This window comes from Pyxicephalus adspersus, chromosome 6 (assembly GCF_032062135.1).
Source record: "Pyxicephalus adspersus chromosome 6, UCB_Pads_2.0, whole genome shotgun sequence".
Lineage (NCBI taxonomy): Eukaryota > Metazoa > Chordata > Amphibia > Anura > Pyxicephalidae > Pyxicephalus > Pyxicephalus adspersus.
In genome coordinates this window covers 106529676-106557358 of record NC_092863.1, presented here as the reverse complement: position 1 = coordinate 106557358, position 27683 = coordinate 106529676, and the positions used below count along the sequence as shown (strand labels likewise).

The window sequence follows — 27683 nt, the reverse complement described above, 5'->3', positions numbered from 1 at the left end:
TTTCCTAGTTGCTTCCTGTATTCCTTTCTTTTTGATGTTATCCCACCAACTTGTGAAATAGGCAAATTTCCCAATGTCCCTCGGCCGTGACTTGGATACTAATGTGTAATGTGTTTTGATCCCGGGGTCCTCTAGAAGAGTGGTATTTATCCTCCAGATCGCTGGTCGCTTGGATGTAACCAATAAATTCAGATGAATGTACAATAACTTGTGATCAGAGAAAATGTTGTTTTGAAGAGTGATTTTCCCTGGAGTGATAGAGCGATGGCAAAAACAAAAATCAATGCAAGACTTACTTATATTGCTGGACAATGTATACCCAGGATCATTTATATAACTTTTTCCAGACCTCCTGCAACTTGAGATCAGCCGTCATGTTTTTCCATTTTATCGTGCCTCCTTGTTCTAGGGGAGGAACCTGAATAAAGAACTGTATGGTATTAAGCAATTCAGCTTTTTTTTTTTTTTTCCCCCTCTGAGGAGCAGTAGATATTAAACACCCTGAGTTCCTTCCCCTTAAATTTCACAGTGGCCATCATAACTCTCCCAGGTACTATCTCAATTTATGAAAGTGACTCCGTTCCTCTTTGCAAGGATGCCAGTACCTGTGGCTGAACTTCCTTAGTCTCCTGACCACACCGAAGGGTCGTGAGTCCAGGATTGTCTGAGTTGTTCATATGTTGGGTGGTCTATTTTGCAGTCCTGAAGACAAAAGATTTCACAGCTAATGCTACTTAAATAGCTAAACATTGCTGTCCTCCGTACAGAGCTTTTCAGACCCCTTCACGGAACAAATTTTAAACTCCCCCATTTTCAGAGTGGTAGGACTCTATACAGACTGGGTGCTGGACTGAACGGTTCCTCATCTGAACTGATCAAAGGTGGAATGGCCGCAGATGGTGGAACCTGTTGACTCGGTAGAGTCAACTCCCCCATGAGAACTGAATAATGTTCCTAGTCACCAACCTGTGCCGATAAGCCAACTGCAGCAGATTTTCCACTGCAGCTGCGCTTACCTGTGGTTTCTTCCTTGTTCGAACTGGACCGAGACTCACACCTGGTCCTTTTGTGAGATTGAGAAGATAGCATTCACTGTTTAATGGTTGTAATTAAATATAAGACTACTGACGTTTTGCATTTCAACCACAAGATGTCGCTGTTTCTTAACACAGCTGAATAGGTTGCCAGTTTTCATATTGAGCGGAAGTTAGTTTACTGTTAGAAATAACCGAGGTACATGATCCTTTTGTATGTGAATACAACCCACACTTTAAACAAAAAAACGGGTATGCCAGGATAAAACAATGAACCTCGATCCCGCCCCAAGACAAAAGAAAAGGGATGATATTTGTTTTCAAGCCTCCAATCCCCCCCGGGGCCAGACATGAACTTGACTCTCTACTGAATTTTTCCATTCTGTATATCACAGATATTGTACAGTTTCTTAGGCTCAGATACAGAGGAACCTTACTTGTAGACGAAGGTTCTAATGTCAGCTTCTTTTACAAACAGATTATAAAAATGGGTTGTTAATATTACTTCCTCATGTAAGCACAAAAGTACAAACTCAGTCCTCATATCCTAGCTGTTTTTTAGATTTTTGCAAGCACCCGTTCCACTAAAGTGACAGAATAAAATGATCAGATCTTTGTTCTTGCAGGCAGTGGATATCCTTTATGTTTTCAGGTTCACTTTGAGTCTTGCCACTAGGTATTGGTCCACAAGTTTTTGCAAGGGGAACGCTCCTCTTTAATTCTCTGGCACCAGAATTCTGAAGGACTGGCGAACTCTCCCATCCTTATCTTTGAGATAATGAGACCTCTCCTCTCCTCACAAGGTCTTTCTCCATGATGCAAATTGAGCTGAAACAGACTATACAGAGATAAATCATGGTAGCAGTCACTCCTCAGACTTTCAAATTTTCAAATAGCCTGTCCCAATGGCAGCATGGGGGGCTTGATGTACCCCCAAGGCCAAGACAGGCTAATCCCCTGCTGAATTCTCCTGCACAGTCTAGTAGACACTACAACGGCACAAAAACAGCCCTCCCTGGCCCTCCTTGGGGGAAAAAATAAAGACCAAGTAAAAAAAGCAAGTTAGACAACACCCTTTTATATATGCTCATCATTTTATGTGCATAGGTGCTAAAAATGAACATGCAACTGGGCGTGCGCAGTCCGTAAAATTTGGCTTTTTTTTGCCCAAATTGACCTTCCATATTCATTAAATATCAAAGAAGAGGAAAAGGAAAGATAGACTTTTAGGACATAGGTGAAAAAAATTGTGTTTATTTAGTTAGGCGAGGGGTCAGCATGACTGAGGGGGGAAGGCCAGAAAAGTTTGTGTAAATAGGAGGGGGGGGGAAGTGGCATTATGGGGGAAAATGATATGATGGGAAGATAAAGAAAAGAAAGGGTGGGCAAAGACAAGGGTATAGGAATGGGGAAGGTCAGAAGAAGTCGATGAATCAAGATTCTCACCCACCCCAAGGATATAGGTGAGTTCTTTCAAAGTGTTTGATGGTGTGAGGTCCTTGTAGGACCAGGTGTGGTGGAGTTGGATTAGTGAAATGTTGGTGTGTGTGTGGGAAGCCATCTATGGCATGGGGTGTCCAAAAGTTTTAAAGGAGTTAAGAGTTGTTAAGGTTGGTTATGATATGCGTGGATGATCTTGTTCCCAAGATGGTGGAGTGGTATCTGGGAGCCGGTCAGATATATCAATCAAAGCAGATACAGGTAAACGGTGGTGATGGAGGTAAAGCCTGCGAGGACCTTCCACCTAAGGGGAGGAATTCGGGTCACCTAATTGTTTTTATTATAGAGATGGTTGTAATGTAAATAAAGTTAGTCTTTATATGGTTACAAAGTTGTAAAATTTTAAACGGCCACTTTCACGCAGGTATTTGTTGTTTTAAAGAAGGTGCTTTGGTGTAAGGGGAAGAAGTGTGTTGGTTAAAGGAGGGCTCTTGCCCTCCTAGGGTCTAGGTTGTCCTATTTCCAACATAACACCCCTTGTCTATATTGAGAATACAACATGACAAAGTATTGACAAATCAAATATAAATATATAAATTCCTCCTTGAGAGTGGGTGCCGGCGTCCTGTCCTTAACCACCAACGCTAAAGCACTTTCCTAGACAGGAGAGTGGCACCTACTTTACCCTTATACAATATCTGCCTTAACTCTAGGGACACATTATCTATTAGTTAAGGGCTAACCCTCCATTCAACTATCCATTAAATACCAGGATGCACACATCCAATATCTAAACAACTTGCTACCTGATGACAACCCCCCCCCCTTTTTTCATAGTACCTTATTACCTACTCTAATTCTATATTCTAATTTTCCTGGGACTTATAAACCCATATATATCAAGCACCAGTACTAAACATCTCAAGGATCTGGGTATATTACAATGTGGATATTTCTTTATTACTCTTAGCCTTGTTTTTAAGCATCAAAAAAAAATATTTGTCCTTTTACTTTTAATGCATCCACTGCCTGGATCTCAATAGTCCCCTGAAGAAGCCAATCTGGCGAAACACGTCGGGACATGAGAGCTCAAAATTTTGGGAGATATATTTATATTTGCTTTGTCAATACTTTGTCATGTTGTATTCTCATAATATTATTATATGTATATTATAATAATTATAGTAGTTAAAATTATTTATATTTGTGCATGTATGTATATATAGGCAAGCAAGAACTTGAGTGTTTGCTTTTTACTTTTGTGGAAAAAATCTAGTCTCGAGGTCTCGCCCGCTGGAATTTATCACCAGGAGGTTCCCGGGTCCGGCATCAGATGCGTTTAGAAAGGCGCTTGTGTAAAGAGCTGAAATCAGTTAACTATTTCTGTACCTGAAAATTTTAGGTGATATAAAAAATGCTTATTTCTCAGCTAATATAAATGTTTGAAACATTTGAACAGCCCAAATATTTTAATTTGGGTCTAAGGGAAAGATGTGTGCCATTAGAAAGAATGATTTTTTTAGGGGAACAGTGACTTTTAATGCAAGCTGGTCAGTGTTGAGCTACTGGAGATATGAGGCTCGGAGCGAGCAAGCATTTCAGTTGATAAATGCCGGGTGAATATGGCTGCGTGTTCTCATGCCCGGAAAAAAGCTTGATAAATAGGTTTTTGGTGTCCAATTCTGGATCGCAATTACACACGTGGTCTTGGCTTTGCCAAATCGGCCTCCCTGTCTGTAGTGCATGTAGAAAGGTGAAATAGCATTTTGCCTGAATAGGCTATTCAGTGGACTAATGGGCATCAGGTTATACACTTTATACAAAAATATATATAAATATGTTTGAATATATGAGAAAAATATATTACGTAGTTTGACATATACATACATAGATAAATTACAGCAACAAAAAAGACAGATGAACCAGTAACTATACCCATAAGTTACTGATAGCTTTCGGACAGTGTGAGGGGTGGTAAACCATGGGTACGAGTGTGAGTACCATGATCAGAGTGCTTATGTATGAAGATGATGAATATTTAAAATGAATTAGCCCATATTATCATTGATTGTTGCTTATATTGTAACAGATGGCTAAATTGAGCTGAAAAATCATTATCACCATGATATTAAATTGAGTAATAAAGTTGATTTATAGGGTAATCCCCTGGATCATACATTTGTGAATACAAACAAGGGCAAATATACTGTAATACATCAATACCAAGAAAATGTTATACAGCAATCATATACAGGTATTGTAATACATAAGTTACAGAAATTGCCAAAACAGTTCATATACAGTGACAAAGCTAACTATGTATCAATTATAATGATATAATTGTAAATATCTACAAGTTAACCGAGAAATTGCTTATCATGATAATGATTGTATCAAAGTTAGAAGGTGCAATGGTAATGAGCGGAATGTTTTAGGAATATTAGCATATGACAATAAATGTTAACTGCAATTGGTGGAATCATATGTGAAAAGGAGAGAGACGGTGCTTATGAAAACTCAACAGATCCGGTATTAGGAATTGGATAGAAAAGATTTGTGGCTAATTATATCATTCAGGCCAGGTGCTATAATTGCTTGTAGGTTTATAATCCATTTTTTTTCAGCTTGTAGCAGTTTTTGTCTAGATTCCCCTCTGATTACTAGCAAGGTGTTCCAAGCCTGAAAAGGCGATCCAAAGGCATTAAAATGGTGTTGGGTACCCACATGGTGGCTTATGGGGCTAATGAATCTTCTTGCCATTATTGAAAAGACGTGTTCAAAAATTCTCTTTTTAAGTGCTCTCTTGGTTTTCCTGACGTAGAACAAGCCACACTTGCAGGATATCAAATATGACTCCTTCTGTTGTGCAGATATGGTGGTTTGGTTGATGCACCAAACCATTTGGTAACACTGTACGCAAAGCGTCCTGAATCCAACGGCATTGAGCACAGTGGGTACGTTTAAAGGTGCCTTTGATCCTTGAGAGAGGGGGATTTCTTGAAGACAAACAGAAGTTTTTCACCTAACAATCTTGAGTGTGAAGGGTCATCGCTTGAGATATTCCAGTATTTCCAGCATATATTGTGCATTAGGTTGGTGATGATTCTGGTTTGTGAAGTATTGTCCTTCTGTGTACGATTTTCTTTAAACAATAATTCTTCTCTAGTCTTACCTTCAGCCTTCTGGAATTTCTTTAAAAGCTAAAGTGCTTGCGCCTCTTTAATATAATCGTATTGTTTTACATACGGAGTATATGGTATAGGTGCGAGCTGGATGCGTGCGGGATGGTATTTCCAGCTGTGTCTTTCCTGAATAATGTTGTTGTCATGTCGTTTTTGACAATAAAAAGATCCAGAAATGGAATCCATTTGAAGTCATGGCGAATCACAGGTTGTCGTTGATTTGTATTGAATCGAAGAATTTCTGTAGTTCTTTTGTTGATCCTGTCCAAAGGAGCAGGATTTCATCTAATATTGTCTCCAAAGATGATTTTTTCATATATATGGAGATAATTGCCTCAAAAGTTCTTCCATTCTCCTAGGTACAAGTTAGAATATGTCGGTGCACAAATAGGCTTAGAACAGTTAAGCCCGTTTCTCCAAACATAGTCCACTTCCTCAAGAACATTAGCCTAAAAATTACAAAAGTTTTTCAAAATTTAAAATGTCTAATAGACAGTTGTGACTTACCAGTACATGTGTCAGTATCAGCACATGCAGGTTACTCACCTCTGTTTTCACATTTAGTTCCTTGATTGGACAGATAGGTCAAGGGGGTCAGTTCTTTATTAAATAGGTTGAGATAGATCACTGGATAGGATAAAAGTTTTATTAATTTTAATAGGTTCCTTATCAACAATTATCCATAATGGTTTCCAGAATTTTATAGCTATGTGTGCATCACTGTCCAAGCTATTAGGAGGGCAGCTATAACATGCATTAGCTACCCATTTTACTGTATTCAAATTACTGCTGTAACGTGCTGTTGCCAGTATCAATCGCATCCGAACCAGTTATAAACTGCAAGTACAAGTCTCACCTGAGCTATAACCTGTTCCAGTGTAACACTCTTAGAATAAACATTAGGATAGTTTCATGCATCCAACCTTTTGAATAGTCCTATAAAAATAATTGGGTTCTCAATAATTTTACAGCTATATATGCACCCCTGTCCATATTGGGAAGGTAACTGTCCCCTGTAACATGCCGAGGTCAGGAGAAGTATTTAGGGTCTTGGTGTCACCACAGATCTCCTTTACTGTCCTATCAGCAGATTTATTTCTTTCAGAACATTGAATCATCTGAACAGTAATCTGACGATAACCCTGTATACCTAACCGTTTCCTGAGACTGGATTTCCAGAGTCCTCCCAGTAAATAGCTAAGGATCATATATATCTATATAGAAATCCTGAAAATAAGTTCATGTCAGGGTTGCAAAGTAAATTATATTATGAAATATCACTGACAATTCGCAAAGAATATAATGAGTTGTCATACCATACGGTTAGATTTTGGTCTCATCACGCCACCAATCATTGTATTGGAGAAAAGTTGAGGCTTCTCCGGGTGATATTTGTAATATTGTATATGGGTTGTTTTGTTGCAATCCTTTTTTATTGAGTAATAACAACATAACAAGGCTCATACATAAAATGGCACATACAGAAACACAGGGCCACACGGCCTGCAATCACAAAGTCCCATGGTATAAAAAGTGTCATTTTATAATAACATTGCAATACTAGAAATAACAATACTGAAAATAAAATGGGGTCAACTGTATGGAAAAACAACATGGGGTAAAGTAGGTAGAGAAAATAACACAGGAGGTGAACATCCAATAGCAAACATTTGTATTACCTAAAATCGAACCAAATCTAACATTAGGAAATCAATAATGCAATAACTCTTGAGCAGCGCAGATGCTCTCCAACCCAACTCCGGTGACCACCGGGAATGTCAGCATGTGTTCCTAACCATAAACTGAAATAAAACAGTTAGCCCAGGGACAGACAAGGGATGGGGAAAGGAGGGGGGGAGTAACCGACTGGCCTTTCACCTAAACAAACCCTTATACTATTAAAAAACCAAAGACATCAAGGGTTTCAACTCCCAAACATTCCGCTATATTTTATTGCCAAAATGATCTGGACTGAGGCGATTCTTTGAACCAATCCCAAGCCGACCCCGTCAGCTTGTATTGCTCCGACTTATTCTCATCCTCAGCTATTAATCTCTTCATATGTTGTATTTTTTTCCAATTCCACCAACCATTCCCTCATGGTGGGTACCAAGGGTTGTTTCCACTTACGAGGAATAATCGCTCTGGCCGCAGTAAGAAAATGGCGAAGCACATCGCTCTTACAAGCTTTGAGAGACTCAGGAAGGATGGACAACAGAGATATTTGAGGGGTTAGCTTCAAAGTAGATCCCATCACCTCATTATAAATATCAGCTATTTGATCCCATAATTTACGGATGCCCGGGCACTCCCACCAAATATGTAACAAGGTGCCCTGTTGGGAAGCACATCTCCAGCAGCTATCAGAGACCGTAGAAGAAATATGATGGATATCAGTGGGACATAAATACCACCTGGAGAGGATTTTATAGTTGGTCTCTTGAGCCTTACAAGGGAGAGCCATTCTATGGGTCAGTACAAACACCTTTTCCCAATCCAGTGGGGATATAACCATCCCCAGATCTGTCTCCCAACATCTCATGTAGAGAGGGGCCTTGTGTGCATAAATTCCAAGCAATATCTCGTAGACCTGAGATACAACATGTAGCGGTCTATTTTCAGAGCGGAGTAAGGATTCAAATGCCGTTAAGCTCCTTTGCGTGGTATAGGAATGTAAAAATTGCGCTATAAAAGAGGACAATTGAAAGTGTAGGAACCATGCGTTCGGCAACTGCTGCACCCTGGCGTCCAAAGAGGAGAGGGGGGGAACCCTCCCGTTCTGTAGTATACTACAGATCTGCCTATGATCCTCAGCCGTCCAGGATAGAGTATATGGGTTGTTTTGTACTGCTGGAATTTGTAAATGGTTTGTCATTTTTCTGGACTATCGGGGGATTGTAGACCTATAGAGACAGATGTAGATATACAAACCAGTAATAGAAATACTTGCTGTCAGTATTTGATCAAATGAGGAATACAAATCAAAGACAGAATGTGTTATGTGTATTGTTACAAGATATTCTCAATACATATCTTGGCAAAGGGAATTTTCAGAAACTATTGGCCACTACTAGCTAGTGATCTCTCCATTCAGAAATGTATACCAGGAAGACCCATTGATCACACATAAAATAGCATTGATTATTGTAAAATTGGAAGAGGTACATAAATGTAGGGGATGTGCTCAATGGAGATGGATTTTTTTTCAAGTTGTGGACCTTGTGTTAAATCCCTCTAATTGTTACAATCCACCTAATGTATTTTTTTATCTGGGCTTCTATATTTCTAGATGGTATTGTTGGGGTAAAAGAAGGCAGCAGTTTCACCAACACATGTATGAACATATGTACCTTTCAAAAAGTAAAATATTTGTACCTTCCTCAGTACACAGTGGTATTGTACATAACTCTAATCTGCCCCTGATGGGGTGACGGGGTAGGTGGATACACATACTAAAGAAACTGGCTTTCCGGGGCTTAATGATGAGCGAAGATTAATCTTGTAGTTGTTTTTTTAGATGTCATTACAAAGGCTAGATTTGATTGTTTTCAATATAAAATCTGCTAATGACCATGGAAATATGTTATATTGTATGAATTCACGCAAAGTGTTGGACTTTCAGCCTGTTTAGCATGACTATTGATATACTTAAGACTTAAGGTGTTATAATAATGAGTAACACATAAATGTAAATATACACACAATACATTTAATATGTGCTCGTATACTTGTACTTATAAAGTATGACCTGGTACATTTTTATTGCCTAATATATTCTGCTTAATTGTAGGCCAAACTACTTTATATATGTAACTTTTACCTAGGACAGTTTTTTTTAAATTAAGCTGGAACTTAGAAATATTGAGTGATTGAGGTTAGAGTTGTATTGTGACTTGATAAAGTCTTCTTTTACATTACAGTATATAATACAATCAGTTACATGGCTTTGTTTCAGTTCAGGGTCCCCACCCTCTACATAATGGCACCCAATACACAAACCCTATTCATATGGACCTACCTGCGACACCCTTCTAAGGTACTTTACATAATCTCTTTCAGTCTCTATTCATATGTTAATGAGGGGCTCCTGTGTGGTGGCCAATCAGAATCTCCCATCAATTAGCAATTTCCATTCTCCCCACATATATATCAGCTCTACACTCCATACTTTCATGAACTCTCATTGCACTTGTAGCAACTGTAGTTTTCATTTCTGGTTTGATTGCTTCAGCTAAAACTTCTTTTGTGAAAAATTCCTGAGTGGAAACAACATCAGTTTCCTTATTGAAGATTACTTGGACCTCCTGCACCTTCATTGTCTAAGGTAAGTCATTTATAACATTATAATCCTATACCAATCATAGTTTTCCCCTACAATTCCGGAACTTCTGTTTTGAAATAAAATGTTACATACCTCCTGTTTTGTTGACCACATGGGAAGGGAGTTTACATGTTTACAATGGCATCAGAAACAGCAACACAAAGTTGTCAGAGGTTCTAACTTTTCTCTATCCCCCCCCAAAGTTCTTGTTGATTGGATTTGAGCTGTGTCAGGAAGTAGTGTATCTGCTTCTGTATCAGATAATCTGGAGGGAGGTTTGACATGATGATTATATAAATAAATGGTAATAAATGAAGCTAATCTGTATATACTGATGTTGTGATTCCAGAATGGCTTCTACCATCCAGGAAGTGACAAAGAACACCGCAAAGCATCTTCTCGGGCTCATCTCCCAGACTAAAGAAAACCTAAGGATGATGGAGGTGACGGAACACTTTGACCCCATTCAAGAACTTGGGAAGGGATCCTATGGAAAGGTTCTACTGGCCATACACCGCTCTTCAGGTAAACTTTGCAGCTAAGAAGTATAAGTTGTGTCTCTGAATCAAAGCCATTGGTAACAGCTTGATGGCACCAGAAGAATTATAAGGAAAACACTTATAAATAACCTGGCCTGAGGAGCACTCTTTTAGTTCAGGCTCCACTCGCTACCAATTTTTCAGTGATAGTTGTGGATCCTGATGAGTTATTGCTGTAGATTTAATGTTATTGCTCTAAAATCCTTTAACTTGCGAAGAGTTGAGTTTTCTAATATTGGGTTTTTTACTAATTACTTCTAATCTCTCTTTGACAGGACAATTGGTGGCTGCAAAAACACTGAGGAAGGAGAAGACTCCAATGGACAATTTCCTGGTGGAATACGGAATATCAATGCCATCCACACATTAGGACACATGAGATTGCATTTCATACAATCACCGACTATGTGTTTGTCCAGGAGGTGGCCCCGGCTGGAACCCTTCAGTCTATTGTACAACCAAATGTAAGTTTCTATAAAACATTGAGGAATCTTAAATTTAAGTAACGTTATGATCTCCTTTCTTTCTTTATATCATTTCTGAGGTGTTGGGAAATCGGCTTGTTTTTTTTAGCATTTGACTCGCTAAGCTGTAGCATAAAATTAAGATGGTGCAGGAAAGGTAAATCTAAATAATTTATCGTTCATTCTGTGTCTCTGTACAATAGAGAGGATGGGTTTTGAATGTCAATTAATTGATAGCCATTAGACACCAATATGGCAAAATGTTATTTTTCTCGTTTTTTTTCTTTTTTTAGGCCGTCATGAGTGAAGATATGGTAAAGCGCTGTGCTCCACAGATAACGAGTGCATTGGACTTTATGCACAGCCAAGGAATAGTCCATCGGGACATCAAGCTGGATAACATTTTATTGATGGATTATGAATGCCACGTGATCAAGTTGGCAGCCAAGTGTGGATGTGTGGGCCTTTGGGGTCCATTCCTTGGAAAGGAGCAGAAGATTCCGATCAAATATATAGGGATTTTGGTGGCAAATGAAAAAGGATCTGACCTCTGCACCAGGGAAGTGGAAGAAGTTTTCTATTGAAGCTAGACGGATGTTCTGGGAAATGTTGGCCCTAAATGCCATGGAATGATGCTCCGCTATGGACATTATAAAATATGTCCACCTGCCATGGAAAGCAGGAATGGCACTGGAAAACCAAAATGGGGACACAGGGCCGGTAAATGTCACATGGGGAACATTTGATGCCTGATCACCGTCATCAACTACTGCCTTGTGTTTTCAAGATCATGAGACTCCCTAACTTTTGGGACCATGGTGGAAATCACATAACACCCTAGTGATGATTTAATAATTAGGACACAGAAGTTCTGGATGTACCCTTGGAATTCTGCCACCCTCATGTCATAGGTAAAGGTAAGATGAATCTGACTGTTTTATATATTTACTGTGGATAAGTAAACAAAGTGTTCATGTTCAAATTTTTCCTTTTCCCATATTTTTGTATTTTTTGTCAAGTGTATTTAATAATAAAATGTGAGTTTATTTTGAGGCAATCTTTCTGTGTCAGGTGTATATGGTTAGTATGTTATAATACATAAAATAAAGCCCCTAGCTTCTGCTTTGCAGTATGGACAGAGGAGTTTCATATATCGTTGGACACCAGCAAACCCCCAGCAGTTGCATAATGCAGTCATTTTTACTATTAAGCAGTTACTCCTCCTGTGTGCAGGGTGGGGGCTTTGTACTTCTCTACATCTGGTTTTATGTGAATGTTTTCATGTCATTTCTCTACATGGGCATTTGTGTGTCAGGAAATTTCCACTTCAATAATGTTCTGGTGCTGTGGGTATGGTTGGAATGGCTCGGTGGGCAGAGACATCATGTCTGATTTTGTCTATTTTATCTCTAAAATAGGTGGCAATGTATTGGTCAGAGAATGTCGTTCCGGGGGGAGCAGGTGTGGGGTTTAAGGAGAGTCAGTTGTTGAGAAGACGTTGTGTAGGTTGGAAGCTTGAGAGGAAATGACTGCGGAGAAATAATTTTTCTTGTGACGGTAAGTTCAGTGTTAAAGTGTTGTAGTCTGGCTTTGTATTCCATGAAGTCAGCGCTGAGGCCAGATTTTCTCCATTTGTGCTAAGCTGCACGAATAGTCTATTGGAGATGTTTTGTGTGAATGTTGCTCAGGATCAGGGGTTAGCACGATGGGGGTAGCAGAAGATGGCAGGGGCAACTTTATCCAGAGCCAGATATTCAGTTCTGTCCTGGGTGTGAAGCAAAGGCAGAGAATATTTTCAATGGATAACAAAATCCTGGTTGTGCTTGTAAATTCAGATTAAAGCAACTTTTTTAATGTTTTATTTTATTGGTTGACTTTCAATTTTTCAGATATTCAAGACGTTTTTTTTTTTTTTTTTTACCCATCTTCAATGAGTTGGTTGTTAAATGAACAAGGCCAGTGTTCTATTAATGTTTAGGATTTGTTTCTCAACCCATTTTTATTATAACCATTGAAGTAGTCAGAAACACCAGCTATAAAAGAGAAGATCATTTTCTTTATAATTTGGCCAGCTAAGAATTTTCATCCTTGCCTTGATATTTGGCGTATTGTTCCCCCAGAATATGTCAGTATTATATGTTCCATTGCCTAATATACATATTCCAGGTCAGGGACTCCACAAATAAAGAACAAATGTTTACAAAGTTCTGGAACTCTAGAAATAATCCCAGGCACATCTCCAATATTCCCATCCTAACAGGTCCATTGTACCCTTCAACAAAATGCTTTTATGCTGATTTGTATTTTTATGTTTATTTTATATTCTCTCAATTCATTGGTGTACAATGTTCCTGTAAATGATGCTCAGTGGTATAAAAGAACAAATAAAAATCAGCAGAACTTACAATGAGACTGATTTTCTCATTAATAATCTAATTAATACCCCATCCTATATTTTCCAGTCTGAATTAAAGTAAAATATTAAAATGTATCAAACAAAAAAAAGTTATCCTTATTACAATTATCATGGTTGGAAGAAACATTTTAAAATGAGTCATTGATTTCCAACATGTGCAATTCAGTGGCTTTTTCACTAGAAAACCTGTTGAAATGGAAATTAGAACAATATAAAGTGTCATTAACACAACATTTACATTAGAATTCAGCCAATCAGAGGTCTTCCTTCTCTGCTTTCCCCACCCATCTCCCTTGTATAAAGCAGGCCTCTCTCCTCTGATCAGGACATTGAGAATCAGGTGAACGCTTGGAGATTTGGTGATTTTGTCCTTTACTGATCTTCTTTGTTAATGAATACTAAGAGAAACTTTTTTGGACTTCTCAGTGGAATATTTAACAAAGTTTTCTTATCTACTCTCCTTGACACCATGGCTTCTGTTGCACACAATGTGGAACGTCTTCATGATAGACTTTCTTCCCTCTCCTCAAATAGACTGCTGGACATCAACTTAGAGACGTTTGTTCACATTATAATGGAGCTTGGAGAAGGTGGATTTGGGAAAATGTTGGTGAAGGAAATTAAAAACGATGAATAACCACCATTTTACTATCCATTTGGAATCTTTTCCTGGAAACTGTCTGTACAGGGTTTGTATGTTCCTCCCATGTTTAGTGGGTTTGTTCTGGGTGTGACTAAGCAAGCTGTTATCAAACAAGGTCATGGGAAGCTCGGCACTGCCATGGGCACCAGTGCTAAAGATAAAAATAAATATATATAGTTTCACCGCCTACACAGGACTGTCTGTTCTACCATCTCCAGCACAATATGACTTTTGTAAACTCATTCTTTATAGGTAGGTAGCTTATATAGTTATGATAGTTATTCCTTCAAGTTATTGATTTTCTTTATATTCTGACTGAGGCAGAGCATTTGTACGGCATTACATGTTGTTCTGTAGTTTGGACTTTAAAAATTGTTAGCTGCTGGCCATAAGGTCAAACTTTTCAGATCCCAGGTATTTGTTGTATAACTATGGGAGCTGCAAACCTCAACCCCAGAGCATAGAATGTGTATAGGGCTCTACAGATACCTTTTAGTATTGAATTTAGTAATTTGTATATTTTTATTACACCTACATAGAATAGTGCTAATATATACTAATGGTAAACTATAGCACAAGACTTTACCAATATGAATAGAATCTGCTAATCCCACAATTTTTTAATTTAAGTGAAAAATTTTGAAATTAGTGACTGAAAAATTTTTTTATGATCTAAACTGAAAAAAATAATTTTTACAGGTCGAAAAATGGCTCTAAAGATGTTGGATAAAAAAAGAACTAGTCTGAGATCTTTCCTTCTGGAATTTGGGATTTCAGTTATTCTTCCAACTCATCCCAACATCCTCAAATGTTATTGCACTGCTTTTACGACTTTTGACCACTTTGGCTTCATCCAAGAACTGGCACCTGCTGGGAATATGCACTTCTGGATTTTACCAAAGGTAAGTACATTAGAATATTTTTTTTAGGGAAGAGGTTAAAGTCCTATCCTATTGTATATTATTTGTGTCCTGTTTGGAAAGTTTCCCTTTACTTTCTGTCACAGAGATACAGTTCTGCAAATGAAGGCAAATTCACCACATTAAACAGCCTTCATCAAGCTTATTTCCCCGGAGGAACTTCTAAACCATTTTGGTTTCAAGTAACCCCATACTATTATTGGGGGTTAGTGGGCATTATGCTCCTTACATCCCTTTAGACAACTGAAAAGATTACTGATCTCTGCCAAGTGTCATCTCCATTACTAGTCTAAAGAACCAAGTGAAAGGTACAATTTACCGGTTTCTGGGTAAACATGCTATTATGAATTTATTCATCTAAAATAATTAGTTTATTTGTATTTTTTTTTAGTTGGGCATTCCAGAAGAGGCTGTGAACAGGTGTGCTGTCCATATCTCCAGTGCTCTGGAATTCATGGAGGAGAAAGGACTGGTGCACATGAATGTGAAGCCACAAAACGTTTTAGCGTTTGACCTAGAGTGCTGCTGAGAGTCCCATAGCAGGGAACCAAGCGCAGGGACTACATGACAGGGTGTGAGGACAGCTATTTTGGGTGGGAAAGTTACGTTAGTGAGGGAAAAGTTTAAGGAGGGGCTAATATGGGTTTGGTTGGAAGTGAAGAGGAGGAGATTGGAAGGGTTAAATAGAGGGAATAAACAGAAGCTAAGGACATTTTTTTTTGCAGTAAGGAAATTTCCCTCCACCCACCCTTGGGCTTAAAAGGCTAAGTGGGTAATTTGGTCTTTGAGCGATTGAGGTCTGGCTATCAATTTTTGGAAAGGCAACCCAATGGTAGGGTGCCCCTTTAATTGTTTGGTGTGTGGCCCTTGAGGCAGAGCTGGGTGGCTAGGGGCCATTGTGTATATCCATTGTGGATGCGGACTGTACATTTCCTAGACCTGCAGCCTGGTGGTTTAAGTGTAGTTCAGGTTGGTTGGTTTTGGAAAAGTGGGATTGTTAATATGGGAGTTATTAGCAGAGTTTTAAATGGCTGTGGAAAGTATATAGTAATTTGCTTGTCAATAGTGTTTGTGATTTAATGTTATTTTATATGGTAATTATTTTGTATGTTAATTATTTTGGAGATGTAACGTTTGAAAAGTTTTATAAAATTAATATGTATTTATTAGTGTTAAAGGAAATTTATTTTTGTGTTGATAAATAAACACATTTTAAAGTCCAGTTAAGGTGTCAGTGTATTTTTGGGGTGAGGGCTGGTAGGTTTGGGGGGTGAGTGTGTTGGGGGGGCAGAAAGGGCAAAGGTCTGAGCTCCCCTGTTCATGTGTCAAGTTCACTGACTTTGCCCTCGCTCAGATAAAAGGGACGGCGCCGGAACTGTCACCAGAGATGTTACCACTGGCGGGTTTACATGGGCTGGCCATAAAAGGCCCTCTTGATGTATGGTCATGTGGAATAATGATCTTTTGCCTAAACATTGGGACGTTTCCATGGTAAATAGCCAATACTGATAATGATTATAAAAGTTTTGTGGATTGGCAAACTAATTTCCATAAAACGAATTCTTGAGGCATGGAGCAAGATTCCTACTGGGATAATGAAGATGTTCAGTGATCTTTTGGTGATTGACTTTAGTGAAAGAAGTCAATCTACAGAAGTGAAATATATGAGTGAGAGCTGGAAAGAGGAAGCAGCAGATAAGCCACAAAACAAGAAAAGGAGAATCGTATAAAAGCATTGTGGCTTTGTAAATCTTTCTGTGGGGTTTCCCATCGGGGAACTCCAAGGGTTCCGGCACCTCGGTGTATTGCTTTTATTTTGTCAACTTTCAACTCCATGTGCGGCCTCTTTATTACACAGTATTTATATAGCCGCGACCTATTACACAGCGCTTTCCAAAGTCCATTGTCATGTCACTAACTGTCTCTCAAAGGAGCTCACAATCTAATGTCCCTACAATATTCACGTCTAAGGTCAATTTTGAGGGGAATACAGGTAACTTAACTGCAGGTTTTTGGAATGTGGGAGGACCCCTGCCTGGGCCATGTGGGGTAACTTGTACATATAGGAGCAGTTACACCTCTGTGCACTGGGCCGGGCTCTTGATTTTCTTCTTTCAATGTCCTGTGGAAGTTCTGATTTAGTGGACACAAGGTACGCAGACTGAATCAGTGAATTGTTTTAGCATGTTGAGAGAATACATTTTCTTCTTCTTTGATGTAAACATAGATGGATAAGTTACAGAAAGATTTCTATATATTTATTTCTTTTACATGGACTGCAGTTTGTATAACACCTTTGTAAAGTATTCTGTATCTGTAACTTTTATGAAGATATTTTATTGCAGAAAAGTGTTCATGTTCATAGGTTTCCTTTTCCCATATTTTTGTATTTATTGTCAGATGTAACAAATATTAAAATGTGAGTTGAGGCAATCGTTCTGTGTCGGGTGTATATGGTTAGTATGTTATAATACATAATAAAGCCCCTAACTTCTGTTTTACAGTATAGAGGAGTTCGATATATTGTTGAATACCAGCAAATCCCTACCAGTTGCATAGTGCAGCAACTTTTACAATTAAAGCTGAAGTAAACTCTAATTAAAAACAAAACAAAACAAAAACAACAAAAAAAACAACTTTTCTTTACCTTTGCAGATCTATTGATCCTTCCAGGGGTTTCCGGCATTGTTCTCACACTTCCTCTGTGCCCGGCGCCACTATATTCTTTGTGCTTCTTCCTACATCACCCTATCTTGCACTGCACAGGCGCCAAATCAGGTGGCCTAGATGGAACAAAGTGTGACAATCTTACTGCGCATGCGTGAGATCAGCCTTTTTTTTTTCCTATTGAAGAAAGTTCCTTTTGTGTGTGCCGGAGATTAGGCCTGCAGAGAGGAAGCAGCCAGAAACCATGACGTATGTATCCCAAGCGACTGCAATTTGTTGATCTTAATGTAAGAAATCCTGTGTGCTATCTTGATTATTACTAGATTCTATTTTTTATTTAAATCTTATTGCATACTGTACATCTGGATACCATGGAATCTACTACCGGGCTGGGGTAACCCAAACTGTTTTCTTGTGTAGCAAAGCAATTAGTGTTCTTTGTGAATAAAGACAATCGTGTGCAAGCAAATCTGATTTTCCTATACAGACATGGGGCCCAGTGGCTTAACAGATGACCCGGTGACACGAGCACCAACCTTACGGGTGGCAACTCTCCAATGACAAGCTTTCTAAAGACTATTTTGCTTACAGTGCCTACAGTTTCCCTTCCTGGTTGAACAGAGTGACACCTGACAGAGCCAGTGAGAAAACAATGCTGAAAGATCAAGTGAATGTCTTCTCAACCAAATGGCCCTTATTTATTTAGTATTTAGAGTATTTAGAAGTATTTAGAGGGGAATTAAAGTTTATTAAAAATAGCAAACCCATTCCAATGTGGAAGTAAAATTACCTGCCTGATTGCAATTTAAATTACACTCCATTGTATCCATGTTCATCCATTCCTTCTCTGGGTCCCGGATCTTTTGCCAGGCTCGAATGATATAAATCCTGTGCACATGTGTTGGACTTCATTCAGTCCTGGCAACCTGGGGGGTCTTAGGATATCCTGTGCATTTGCAGCTCGGTATGTTTTTCCTTTCTGCAATAGCAATTCTACTTACTTGCAATTTTTCAATGTTAGTCTATAGTTACACTTTAAACCAAAAATAAAAAAAACTTCCGGTAGGAAGTTCTCTGAAGCTGAACTGGAGTAATTTCTCAAGGTATTTTAGATAAAGAAAACATTCTGAAGCACAGTTTTTTATTATCTATTTATTCAACATCTAAAACTTTTTACTGGTTAGGGAGAACATTCACCATCATGCACCACGTTGGCCTTCATCCTTGTACACTTAATGGCTCCCAGGCCGCACAGGTTGACCGTTTTCTGCCTTCCAGAAGAGCCGGTCTTGATGCAGAATAGTTGGCCCTTATTTTCAGGGCACTGATATGGGAGCAGACAGAAGCACTGAGAGTCTGCAGAAACGAAATGAAATTGATTAGAAATGATTGCAGAGGAATGATGGAGAACTGCAATTACCTGTCTTAATATTTGTCTTAAAAAAACTGAGGAAATTGTAGCAATGTACAACACATGAGAAATCAATTATAGTATTTAATTATGTCTGTCTTTACAATGAAGTATAAGGATGACACTCTGGAAAGTAGGGGTCCTTCAATTCTGCCCGCAGTTGTTGCCCCATGGCACAAGTTGCATTCTAAGCTTTCAATAAGCAGAAAAGTAATTCAAAAGTTAATTTAATTAAAGATTATACCTCTTATGGTAAATGTTGCAACAGACTATAAAATATATAATATACAATTTTAAATTAGTTTGATAAAATAATAACAAAAGTATAAAATGATATTGTTATGCCTAGAACCATAGTGAGCTAAGAACGGAGACATGATTATATTGTTCAGATTCAAACATCCAACATTTGGTTTGGTGCAATAGAACTTCATTTTTTCCCCTGTTTTAGCTAGCGGAAGTACATGGCAGGGGCAGGCACTGCTTGGTGTGTTCAGTCACTTACCTGCTGCTATTGTTAGAAAATATTACGCTTGGAGGCTGACAGTAATAACAAAATTGATATTTTTTGGCTGTTGAGTTGCCAGGCAATGGGAGTGTCCTCAACAACACCAGTCCATGAGAGTTCCCACTGTTGTGTTCATTGACAATGTGCTTATAAAAGTTCTGTAAAAACATTATTAGTAGTGGTGAGTAACCGCATGCTGTGTACTTGGACCTGCTGTATATTGTTTGCCAATTAGGTGATTGGCTAGGTAAACTTTGGTTTACCTAGCTGCACATCAGCTGCTTACTGACTAAAGAAAGCAAAACTAAAAAAATGTTTATAACCCTAACAACTGATCATTAAGAGTTGGACATCAAGCCAATGACTTGAATGGTGCTTTAAGGTTTGCAATACCCATCCCATGTATATGTACCTGTACATCGCTCCCAATCATAGCAGAAGTCATATCCACAAGCCTCCTTCTTTACACTGTGCGTAGATAGTGATATTCTCTCTCGCACCCAGCTCAGGTTGATTTCATTACATGGTCCATTGTTTAGAAAATGAAGCTTCTTCCTTTCCAGGCAATGTTCAGCCAGGAAATGACAACGTGGCATGGTCATAGCGCTATTATTCTCCTGATCGTAAATGCAAAGGTCTTCCGTGTAGTGTCTAAAGAAATAAAGTTTTGGCCTATAAGGGTCTGTGTACAATTACATTGAAACCTGTTTTACGATCATTCCTGTATACTCAAATTCTGTCCAGTATTTGTCCATATTTGGAGATGTGATGCCTGGTTTTTACCAATTTTAGCCATTTTACAGGCCTGGAAAGGAGGACAATACTGATGTTTATTAGGGGCTGTTAGCAGGCATTGAACTTATGCTAGAGAGTATCATTTACCAGTTTTGACGTAGCTATTCTGCTCACTGATGTCATTGTGCACTTTACGTGTCCAGCATTGTTCATGATAATGGCAAGGCTTTATTTAGCCACCGGTGACCACATATATATATATATGACCAATGAATAAAGCAAGTGTTACTTAGTGGAGGCAAAAAGGCTGACAAACCCATATCCATCTGGTCAGTATGTACAGAGGGGATAAACTGGGTATGCACAGCAAACTGTGCCACCTAATAAACAACTATAAGGAGGCAGCTAGATTGCTCAGGCAGGCACGGCATCAATGCGGAACATTTTATTCTACATGGAAATATGTTAGACGGTCAGCTATATCATAGGGGAGGCTGTGCTGCATGGGGCAGCCTTGGCTATGTTGGCTATTCAGAAATCCTGGTCTGTTTCTACTGCACCAATAAAAGACGGGATCTTGATCTTTTATGGTCTATTGATCATTTTCCAATAATATTTTTCAATTCGATTGAAATAGAACATTTTATTCAAATGTATTATGAATACTACGAGTTAAGTAAAGTTAGATTGGGTGTTCAGCAAATGTTTTCTAGACTAAATAATTCTTTATACAGACTGCAAATCTGAAACTGAGAAGGACATAATGTTCCCAGAGCACACTTGTTTGGTATTTTATGATATCTTCCGTTAAGAATAAATTACATCAGTTACATTTTCTTGATAAGTTATCACCATAGATGGTGGACATTTTACCCATTGTTCCTTCCCAAAACTTGGTCTGTCCACATTATATCATATAATGCCTATTATATTGCTTTTTAAGCTACAACAGAGTTTTCACCTTGTCATGTGATTAAAATGCATCAATCATTGATTATACACTGACATAGCAGGCCATTTACAGGCATTTCTAAAAAAGATAAACGTTGTCAGTGCCAGGCCTGCAAACATAGCAGCATCTTTATATTCTTCCCCATCGACTGTTTCAAACAGCCAACACTCCAGTCCAGTCAAACCATTAGCCTGACCAGACTAAAGGATCTCAGGACCATCTCTAGCCCCTTCACATCACGATACATCACAAGCAAGATCATATCACGATCACATCACCATCACAGGGAGGGAAGCCTTGCTGGATCTTCTCTATGCCATGCAAGAGGCAAGATGGCGGTTCACAATAATCTGGTCCCTGCAGACAGACTGGAATAAGGTTTGTGTTAACTGAATATTTATTGGTGAAGTGCTTTAAATTGCTAAATTTTTACCTAATAATTATTTATGGGTTGCTTGTTATTATTTGCTTCACGATAAAAGTCCAGACTCTGTGCTTTCTGCTCCCTCTCCATAGGGTGTAGATACTTAGAAGTATTTGTGATCATGTTATGACCTCGTCTGACATATCCTTAGAAAATGTTTATTTATTTAATGATTTAACTGGAAGCACTAGACCATTATATAAAGAAAATGTGCACATTACCCGCAATCATCATCGGGAGACATGCAGACACATTCAGAGCCAACTTGCTTTTTTCCTGGCTTACAATTACTTTGATTCACCTTTGGCTGCACTGAAAAAAAACAATACAGACACGTAACGAGTTCAAGGTTGTCCTAAAATGAGAATTTCAGCTTATTGTTTTATAACACAAGGAAAGTACCTGAATTATCATTTTGAATCATGTGCCTTGGGAAAGTTGCCTATCTGATCAATTCAAGTTAGTATAATGAAATTAAAACACGCCTAAACGATCATTAGACTTAGCTATATATGCACGGTCTTGACTATCCTTCTAAAAGTCAAGCTTTCCATTAAGGTCATGAATACCTTTTTCACAGCGGAGTTCACCCTCGATTGGCGGTCTCCATTCATAGTTACTTCCACATTTGTAGCGAGTTTCCCCAGTGATAGTAAAACCAGAAGGGCAGCTTAAATTAATCTCTTCACCAACTTCATAATCTGGCTTGAATTGGGATATTGTCACATCGAAAGTGGCTGCTGGCCTAGGACATGTTGTTCCTGAAAGAGAAAGTGACAACTAATTTATAAAGATGGTAGCCACTTGTACCTTCAGGGAGAAAGAAAATCCATTGATTGAAAAACCTGGCCGTTCAGTATATTTCGGGAGTCAGCTGACCTTATTTTTTAGGGACATAACATAGCCGAACCCAGACCTGACTAACCTGAAGCCTCCCCAGTTTGGAGCAAAGCGTAATACTTGCTGTAATATAAATACAAAATAATAATGTGACATGGTACATGTTCTTTTATTTATTAGTGGTAATATTCTTTAATGTGCCGTTGTACCTTAGAACTTTTATACTTAGAACTTACACATATCTGTCTCTAGTACATTATGACTTTTGACTTGTTCTTCTACAGTCTGCACCATTCACTCCTATACAAATCCATTCCTTAAACTTGTAATTTGTGAGTTACGGAATATCGAAATGGCAGTATAAGCATATAAATTATAACCAATGGAAGTCTCTCCTTACCCAGCCTGAGTTTCCATATACATGAAAACAATCAATGGAAGACAAGAATGGAACACTTACGGACACACTTGACGTCCTCCTGCTTCCATGTTCCATCCGGAAGACATCTCAGGAATTGATATCCAGAAAGTTCATAGCCAGAGAAGCATATTATCTCAATCTCCTCGGCTACTTTGTACCAACTCTTTTCATTCTGTCAAGCGGTATAGAACAATTATTTTATGACAATGTATGTATTGTTACAAAGAAAATTATACAAGGATTCTATCACTTTGAGGTTAGGTTGCTTTTTTAAAGTTTACCTCAGGTTTACATTTTGCACATTTGGATGGGCTTCCCTTCTGTACATAAATTTGACAACACAATGTAAGTTTTTTCACCGTGTGCATTAGAAGCTGCAGCACATCATATAGAATTTACCCCAACAACCAACCCCACCTATCCCTTCCCTCCCCAGCTGTTCTTTCCCTGGCCTTACCATTTATTTATTGGATTCCTAGGCCTTGCATTCATTTATAAGCATTTGTTGCATCTCTTTTAGATTTCATAGGTTTCCTGTGTTATTTACAAGAGCCTTCTTAATTCTTGTCTTGGACTACAGAACAATGTTTTAAAGATGGGAAGGGGTTTATTAGTTTTTTTTTGTTTTTTTTAAGTGAAAGGCTGATGCCCAGTGATTTCAGTTCAGATAGGCCTAATGTTGTGAGTATTAGGAGCAGAGTGCATTTATGGCAGATGGAACAGTTATGTCTCTGTATTGCCTTTAAATTGATAAAATGTGCTGCAGAGATATACAGCAATGTTTTTTTTTTTATTTTTTATTTTGCCAAGACATAAATTTCAATGGCTATGGTTGGCAATAATGGGAGCAAAGCAGAAATGTGTCCTTTGCCTTTATCCTGGGGGCTAGGGGTCATCTCTAATATTTTATTGTCCACCTTACCCTGATGAATACCCTTCATTGATTAACAGATGATTATTATATATTACATGTAATGTATTGTATATATTATCCTACAATAAATAGTGCATTCTCTGGTGGATCTGGCTTTGGACATCCACTGTCTGGATCCGGATTTATTTGGTCCACTTCCTTTTTGTCCTCATCGTCATTAATGCACAGAGCTCCTCTACAAAAAGAATAAAATGTCAACCACAATCTACAAACAAGAGTTACATATTTATTGCAAAAAAAAAAATCTGTTTGGGGCGCGTTTGAACTTGGTTTCAATTTTTATATAAATGTGATATGTGACATATGTATCCCAGGAGGCTGCAGGATTCCTAATTCGTAAAGGCTTTAGGGGAACAATCCACAAAAGCCTAAAATAGGACAACAAAATAAGATAATATAATGTGATGCCTACAGAGAACTTCAGGTCAAGGTGAGACCAGTTGTTATTGACGGTGGTACTGCTGGGTTCACCACTGTTGACTAGTCATCAATCACCCCAAAACATTCATGACTGTGATATGGCAGAGACCCCGCATTTAGAGGAATACTCCCCCACCCCATTTAACCAATAACTCCACGCCAAATTGGTTAAATGGCCCTTCAGGACCTTTTATTAAACAAATACCACGCCACTAGTTACAATTTATTAGTATACATGGTCTCAGATCTGGAATGCTCCAATAAAATGAGAGTTGGAGAGGCCGCAGTGGGCTCAGAAAAACTTAAAAATTCTTGATTATTTGATGAATTTTTGCTGTATATTTTGTTGGTATAAGAGGGGGAACAGGAAGCATAGAAGTGTCATTGGCAGGTGATGCCAATTCCACTTATCACAGCAGACATTTATTATTTTTACACAGTATTTATATAGCGCCATCATATTATGCAGCGCTGTACAAAGTTGATAGTCGTGTCACTAACTGTCCCTCAAAGGAGCTCACAATCTAATGTCCCTACTATAGTCATATGTCATTATTGTAATCTAAGGTCAATTTTTGAGGGGAAGCCATTTAACCTTACTGCATGTTTTTGGGATGTGGGAGGAAACCAGAGTACCCGGAGGAAACCCAGGCAAACACGGGGAGAACCTGCAAACTCCATGCAGATAGGGTCCTGGCCGAGATTCAAACCTGGGACCTAGCGCTGCAAAGACAAGATGGCTACCTCCGAGCCACTATTAATGATAGTGTACAATTTTATTACCTTTGCAATCTTTTTTTTTTTTTAATCTCCATAACGGTTACCCTGCTTTGATGGTTTGGTGTAGTTCCTAAAAACATGCTTTTTTTTTTCTTGCGAAGGTCCACATTGCAGTTACCTTGCTAAGGTACCTACACAATTTACCTGTTCCACCTCAGAGATGTCTATGGTCACGGTGTCTCAAGGTGGATGTTGGATCCTCCGTGTCATTAGCCTGCTTGGCAGAGATGTGTGGGGTGCAAAGTCTAATCAACAGCCTGGTTTTCTCCAGAGCCCCTAGAGGTGAAGATGTTGCACTGTAGGCTGTTGCCAGGTTGCAGCCTCTCTGCATGACAAGGCTGGTGACTGCTGACAGGTTAGGACCAAAGCATAGTATAGGAACATGAGACCGACACGTAGTCAGACGAGCCAGAGGTCTGAGTAGGCAGCGAGTATTAGAAAGAGCCAGGATTTGCCAGGTCAGGATCAGGAATAGCAATATAGATAGGAACCTGGAAGCATAGCCTAGGAGAACTCCTTTTTCAGGCAACTTCCGGTCTTGTGATAGTGGGGGCCATGTAACCTACCACCAAGGGGTGTGCTGGAGAAAAGGCAGTTTAAGTGGTGTTTACATTTCCACCAGCAGGTGCAGTGCATCTGTGGAACACTCTAGTGCTTTGGGGTAAGGGAGCAGCTGTCTGAGAGTCACACGATCTGGACCAGGAACAGACTACGGAATGGGATCCCTTAGCGGAGTTGCTGCAGGCAGCAGGGGAGTGAAGGTGGGTGATACAAAGTGGGCATAGATTCCCTGATCTTACGGGGATCTGTGACCTCCATGCAGCTGAAAAGTGCAATGTTACCAGAATCTAAGGTATTTTACTCCTACCAGAAGTAGGTGGCTTGTGAGGAATTATTGGTCTGCATCAGAACTTGCAAAATACTAACTTACCCTGTGGAGGTTTGCTGTTAGGCAAAGAGAGATGATTTTACAAAGCAATGGAAGAGTAGGATTTTGGTCCTGTACATCTTACAAACTTACTGGTCTTCAAACAGAGAAATAGTGCAATGATCTTCTTCAGTCTCTGGGCCCTCACATGCTTTCCCTCCATTGCTGGGAGCAGGATTGTTACACTGCCTGGTCCTTCTTCTAACTCGTGAAGTGTCACATTCACTCCAAGACGACCAGCAGTTCCATGAACCGTCAACTGCAACTATAGGAATCAAAATATTACTAATAGCCAATAGTATAGGTATAAAGCTTTGCCATGTTATTGTATACAAGCGCTGCATGGCCACTTACAGCAGATTAGATAGTATTAGACGTTGGATGATAAAAGTTCATACACTGTCCCAGAAACGGTTTCCTGCTATGCAGTTAGCTTGTTGTTTTGCTAGTTATTATTTTGGAACAAAACAAATCTCACTAGCTCTATTACCATCACAGGATCTACAGGTATATACACAACTGAAATACATTATGTATGTATATAGCAAATCTAAATATATTGCTGCAATATAAAATCATGCCATGGTGCAATGTGTTGGAGCCACACAGAACTGTCTTAATCACGGTGTTTATTTGCCACTCATGCCATAGTCATACCCACAGGGAAAGTTCTGGGTGCATCCAAAATCTTGGTGCACGATAGTGGGATTTTACCTAAAACTGGACTTTTTGCAGGAATTACATTTTCAACAAACCTTAAAAATTTGTGAAGATGAGACAGTATTATAATGATAACACTATCATGAGTAAGATTAATTTCAGAGCCTGTTAAGATCCCCTACAAAGGAAATCAAGTTTAAATGCAATTGCACATCAACACACAAAAGAAACCTAGACACACACGGGTGGTGCCATGCACGCCCACCAAAGCAGCCACATCACACCATCTCCTGCCAGGCAAAGGATGAGTTAATGGTTGTTTGCCATTCCCGCTAAAGTTTATAGAAGGTCCATCTCCATAACACCATGTATCCAGCTAATGAGGGGTGAATTTTGGCACAATTATAGGGCTGGGATAGTTTAAAGCAGCTTCCCTAAACTTAGAAAACATTTAAAATCCAATGCACCCTTTAAACAATCTACATTTTGTCTTACTTATTCTTGCTATTAGGAAAACATAAAATTATTAAATCTCTGTAGGGGCAGCACGGTTGTCAGTGGTCAGCACTCTGGTCTTTGCAGAACTAGGTCACAAATCTTAGCTAGGACTCCATCAGCAGAGCTTGTATTTTCTCCTCGTGTCTGTGTGGGTTTCCAAAAAACATGCCATTAGGTTCATTGGCTTTCCCTCAAAAATGGTCTTGGGTTGTCTTAATGACTATGGTGGGGCAATAGATTGGGGGCCGCTCCGAGGGACAGTTAGTGCCATGACAATGGCCTTTATGAAGTGCTGCATAATATGTCGGTGCTATATAAATACTGGCTAATAATAATAGTATTGCCCACTCCGCTTACAGCTTACATTCCTTTACTATCAGTTTCTGTGGACTTTAAACATTTCAGAGGATCCCCACTTACCCGAATTGTAATCCGGTGCCCGTTTCTCACAGCTCTCCCCGTATGTACCAGGCTGACAAACACACAGACACTCTGTATCCACTAAAACCGTTTTGCCATTATTGGGACATGGAGAACACTGACACG

General features: G+C 39.0%; 2 protein-coding genes across 2 annotated transcripts in view; one reads left to right on the top strand and one right to left on the bottom strand.

Annotated features, from left to right (window-relative positions):
- Positions 1 to 10327: 10327 nt before the first annotated feature.
- The window catches only part of LOC140332799 (uncharacterized), a 55773-nt gene continuing 38417 nt past the window's right edge, over positions 10328 to 27683 (top strand). The window contains exons 1-6 of the mRNA XM_072413991.1: positions 10328 to 10502; positions 10792 to 10883; positions 11274 to 11436; positions 14739 to 14941; positions 15046 to 15141; positions 15351 to 15379. Coding sequence (XP_072270092.1) covers positions 10328 to 10502; positions 10792 to 10883; positions 11274 to 11436; positions 14739 to 14941; positions 15046 to 15141; positions 15351 to 15379 — 758 coding nt within the window. The remainder of the gene's footprint in view (positions 10503 to 10791; positions 10884 to 11273; positions 11437 to 14738; positions 14942 to 15045; positions 15142 to 15350; positions 15380 to 27683) is intronic.
- LOC140332381 (complement component C6-like) overlaps positions 18748 to 27683 on the bottom strand; it is a gene marked incomplete in the record, with an annotated part of 33363 nt that continues 24427 nt past the window's right edge. Inside the window, 8 exon segments of the mRNA XM_072413651.1 lie at positions 18748 to 18982; positions 19958 to 20196; positions 21878 to 21968; positions 22226 to 22417; positions 22957 to 23089; positions 23915 to 24026; positions 26073 to 26244; positions 27558 to 27675. Coding sequence (XP_072269752.1) covers positions 18807 to 18982; positions 19958 to 20196; positions 21878 to 21968; positions 22226 to 22417; positions 22957 to 23089; positions 23915 to 24026; positions 26073 to 26244; positions 27558 to 27675 — 1233 coding nt within the window.